A 4,948-nucleotide genomic window follows, 5' to 3' on the forward strand; every position below is an offset into this window, starting at 1 on the left:
TACACTACAGATGGGGTAAAATCACAAAGAAAAGGCAAATCTTGGTGAGGCTCCAGGGCAAAGTGGAGAAGGAATCCTCCCTGAGGCTTGAATGCTCTCCACAGACACCAGAACCTCCCTGACAATTATTTGGGATACAGTTTATTCTCACAGATGAATGATTGACCTTGCTGTATCTCCCCCAATCAGGAAGAGCACTTGTTTTCTCATAGAAGTCTCAAGATGGTCTCAGATAGACCGCCTCCTCATGCTCTGGAAGAAATCTGCCACCTGCCCCAGGGGAAGTGTGTATCTGAGGCCTGGTGTATCCCCGACTCTAGAGCATATAGTAATGAGGCAAGAGAATATAAGCCAGAATTAGATATTTGACAAAGTGCCGGCTTCATCCCAAGTGGGTTGGTAGGCTCCACAAGAAAAGAGTATGAAGAATATAAACATCACTGTAACTGCGAGAGCCAAGCCAGCCACTCTGGCTGCCCCACCTGCCCTGGCTATCAAGCAGGATACCTGTTCTCTTCCGCTGGTGGTTGGGGTTGGATATTGTTTTCTGAAACTTCATATCCAAAGGCTGGAGTTCCTCAAGGATGGCAAAACCGATGACTCAGCATCACAGAGTTATGACTCACCTGCTTCAAACCCTGTTTTTTTGACACCTTTTGAGCCCTGGATCAAAACCCTTCAGGGTTTTGTATACTTGAAAGATGATCTGTATTCTTCAAGGATCAAGGGTTCTGTATCCTTGAACAATTGCAAGTCTCTTCCACAGTCCACCCAGCCTCATCCTCCTCCTGGCCTCACCTCACACCTACCCACCAGCAACACCAAAAGACATATGCTGGATTTCTTGCCCTGTTCCTGCTGTTACCTCAGCCCAGGATGCCTTCCTCTTGCCTCTTCTCATCTTTTAAAACTCAACTCAGCACATTTCTTCTTGGAGGTCTCCATGACCCTTCCCCACAAACATAACTGGACGACAAGCCCCTTTCCTGGCACTGTGGAGGATCAAAGCCTGTCCCACACTTGAAGGAACAAGGGGAAGGAGAGAGCGATTTAAGTTGTCAAGTGTGGTCAACACAAAGAGGCATGGGAAGTGGATTGGGGGCTGGTTTGGGCTCCATGCATCCAAACAACCAAACCTTGCATGTGCGCCTGGCCACCTGGGGATGAGAGCTCTGGATGCTTCCAGTGATGAGTTTTTGTGCCTCAGTTTCCTCAACATTAAAAAAAAAAAGTGAGACTGCCTCAAATGGTTGTTGCGATGATCAGATAAGTCATTTAAAAGGCTTTCAGGTGCCTGGCTGAAAGGATGAGGGGGGTCTTCTGGGGAGCTCCTGGGCAGGACCTAGCACAGAGCGGTGTACAACACACATGCAACATGAATTAAGAGTTTTTAAATATCAGTGTGATTCTCTTTTTCTCACTCCTTGAGCCAGTGGCTCAAACCTGGGTCCTCAAGCTTTGCGAGACTCTGTCTGCTTCCCTGGTCCTCTGCTGCTACCCAGTAACCTGTGGCTGGGTCCCCCAGGGGTGAGGACTGGCTCACCTTCCTCCCTTGTTCAGAAACCTCACTCAGCCCTGAAGGTGTGTGCACCTCAGGAAGCACTGGAGTTGATTTAAGTGCTGTGGGATGAATAAAGCAAAATACCCTGTGTTCGGCGTTTGACTCCCAGACTTGGATTTTGAATTCCGTAGCAATAATTGTCACACGCTTTGTTGTGAGAGAGAAGAAATTTCTAAATTCCCAGGTCACTCCTTCGGAACACCACACACTAAACTTAGTTGACTTAGATGGCAGAAGCCCATCCGGGGGTTCTGCTTTACTCGCTGATGGATCCCCAGTGCCTGGAACTAGGTCTGGCCCTGTGGGTGCTCCTTATTCTCTGTGAGAGGCAGGGAAGTGGTGTATTCCACTTTGTAGACAGGGCAGGTGCTGGATCCCTCGGGAGATGAAGGTGAGGTAGAAAGCTTTCCTCCCCTGATAAGAGAGAACCAGGAAGGGCAAGGCAAAGGGCTGCTGTGAGGGCCCTCACTCATCAGGGAACAGAGAAACGGTGTGGGAGAGCTGATAGCTGACCTTCAGTCCTTTGGGCAGGTGGCCTGTTGCTGCCCAGTCAGCACTGGGGTGAGTACCGGCCCTGCAGTAGGATTACCCCAGCTAGGAGAGGGGACAGCTGCAGGCATCCCAGGGCCCCAGAGCTAGAGCTAGAGGACAGAGAACGCAAGTGAGAGTTCTCTCATTGCCTGGGGTTAGGAGGTGCTACATAAACCATCAGATCAGGGAGAAAGGTGAGGTGACAAAGAGAAAAGTTTCAAAGCTCGAGCTTAACGTCATGCATGCGTTTTACACATTACTACATGTGATGGTTATTTTCCTCCTTTGCCAAAGTCACCAGAGGGTCCGAGGCTGGGTCTGTCTGGACACCTACGTGAGATTTGCCTTGGGGCAGGTTTTTAATCCTGTGTTGTGTGTCACAGAATCCTGATAAGAGCCACAGACCTCCAAACATTGATTTTAAATCCATAAGATAAAATACTGGATTACAAAGGAGACCTAAAATCCTGAAATAGGTATCAAAATAGTTTTTCAAACCTGTCATACAATGACACAGGTGCTTCCTAATAATTAATAAGATCTAGTGGCAGCATACATGATTTTTTGAGATATCCCCAACAGCTTAATGTACTGTGAAAAGATCCATGACTTCTATTGGGGACAAAATCACACATTGTTAGGGAAATGATAAATTTCAGTTAAAGACTACAAAAAAATTAAAATGTACTGTTTTCCCCTAGGTTAAGAACCCCACTCCAGGGCCTTTGACTGCCTTCCAGATGGTCAACTCTGAAACTCTGGTCACAGTTTTCAAAGTAGCCAAAGTTACCTTTCTGAAGCCGGGCAGCAATGGGCGGAGCTCTGGTAGGTGAGCATGCAGCTTCAAGACCCCTGAGTCAGGATTCAGAGTGCAGAGTCCTGGGGCCCCGCCCAGACCTACTGATTCAAAAGCCCAGTGGTAGTCCTGGGAATCTGCATTTTAAAGAATCCTGGTGATAACTTTCACAAATGTCCTAGAACTTCCTTGGTGCCTTGTCCTAACCAGGGACAGGGTAGAGGGAAAGGGCCCTGGAATGCTCCTCACACCTTCCCTGGCCAGAGATGAGCTGACAACTCCAGCCGCTCCAGGGCCCCTTCATTGTAAGCGATGCTTGAAACATGAGGCCACACCAGCCTCTCTCCAGGGAAACCTGAGCTGAGGAGTGTGTGGCAGGATTGAAGGACTGGGAACTCACAGCCTCACCTCTTTCCTGACTCCCACTTCACCCACCTCCGCATTCAGTCCAAGCCACGGAGCCCTGGCTGCCTGCACCTGGGAAGGGAGGCCAGTCACCATGAGGGCAGGAAAGCAGGCCAGGCTGAAGGTTCATGTAGACCAGCAAGCCGCGTGAGCCAGTGTGGGGGCCGAATCAGCCCCACTGACCATGAGTCGCCAACTAAAGGGCCTGGGGGAAGAAGGTGAGTTGGTCCCTATCTCCAAGGGGCCCACCCACAGAGTTCTTGGGCAGTAGCCGGGGACTGGGAAGCAGAGGGGTCTTAAGAGGCACAGGGACCCAGGTTTGAGCGCTGAGCCTGCCACTTGCTTACTGAGCCACCTCAGTCCAGATATCCAACCTCCCCCTGCCTCATCCTGAGATGAAGGCAGCCATCATTTTTTGCAGGGCCTTTGGGAGGGTTCAAAAAAGGACATATGCAAAGCACTGTGCACAGTGCCTGTGTTACCGCTGAGCCACAGAGGTGGTCAGAGCCAACCAAGGTCTTTTTATCACCTATCCTTAGCAATCCCTTCAGCCGATTTGTCTGTCTGCCTTTCTGTCTGTCTGGGGAAGGAGGTTGTGGGGTTGTTCTGACCTCGACTTTTCAAGGGTGTCAGAGAAATGTGAAGACTCGAGACTCTGGAGCTAGTTACTAAAATAATGGGAGCCAGGTTCCCATCTGAGGCAGCTGTAAACCAGCTGAGGGTTCCCATAGTGAATGGGGTGGTACAGGGAAGGGGACTTTCTAGAGGTCAGCCATTCATTCTTGTCCATCTCTTACAGCAGAAGGTGGAAGGAGAGGGAGGATGAAGAACGGATTTCCAGGCACAGGTGAGATGGGGTGATGTGTGCCTGGGGAGCCTGCAGTGCTGGCTTAGGCTGGCAATTCAGCCACCGTCTCTTTCATCCTCCTTCTTCCTTCCATCCCTCCCTTTCCCCACCCTCTCTCCTCCCTCTCTTTGTAAGGAAGCTTCCCAAGCAGGAGGTTTAATTGGGCAGGGAGGGGACAGATGCTGCACAGGAAGGGCCTGTCCTCAGCCCTGGGTGTCAGAGCAGACACCCAGAGTTAGTGACACTTTGAGTTGAGTCTTGGTAAGTAGTGAACACTCACCAGGCTGGAGGCCAGGGAAGCGAGGTCCAGGCAGCTGGTAGGTGGTGGAGCCAGGACTCACTGACACCCAGGCCACCTGACTCCAGATGGCACACTCTTAACCTCCGCAAAGTACACGCACACCCTCCTCCTTGCAATTTTCCCTTCCCCATAGGGAAGAGGAAATGGGTCATAATTTTTACTTCAGGGATCCAAATTATCAAGGGATTCAGTGAAGTTAAATCATAGGAATCTGTTAAATTAACTGAAACCCAATTACCCAAAGATTCCTGTTTAAAATCTCCTCTGGAATCACCTCTGAAGGGAACTGATACCCTATTCCTTGGGCTTATGTTCTACAAGGAGATTAAAAAAGAAAAATCTCTGAAAATACAAAGGTCTTTCTCAAAATAATAACAATTTATTATTCCATTGTTGAAAAGGAGGGTCAGAACTCTCCCTCCTCCTGTATCATTTCGTGAATGTACTTAACTGTTAAGGTCACTGAGTCGGAGGGTGAGCTGGACCTGCTGGTCCTTGCAGCTTCTC

General features: G+C 49.6%; 1 protein-coding gene across 1 annotated transcript in view; it reads left to right on the forward strand.

Moving 5' to 3' along the window:
- The first annotated feature begins 3,477 nt into the window (after positions 1-3,477).
- Positions 3,478-4,948, forward strand: part of TMC2 (transmembrane channel like 2) — a 56,137-nt gene continuing 54,666 nt past the window's right edge. Inside the window, exons 1-2 of the mRNA XM_011370962.2 lie at positions 3,478-3,511; positions 4,093-4,140. Coding sequence (XP_011369264.1) covers positions 3,478-3,511; positions 4,093-4,140 — 82 coding nt within the window. The remainder of the gene's footprint in view (positions 3,512-4,092; positions 4,141-4,948) is intronic.

The sequence above is a fragment of the Pteropus vampyrus genome, unplaced genomic scaffold (genome assembly GCF_000151845.1).
Source record: "Pteropus vampyrus isolate Shadow unplaced genomic scaffold, Pvam_2.0 Scaffold7, whole genome shotgun sequence".
NCBI lineage: Eukaryota > Metazoa > Chordata > Mammalia > Chiroptera > Pteropodidae > Pteropus > Pteropus vampyrus.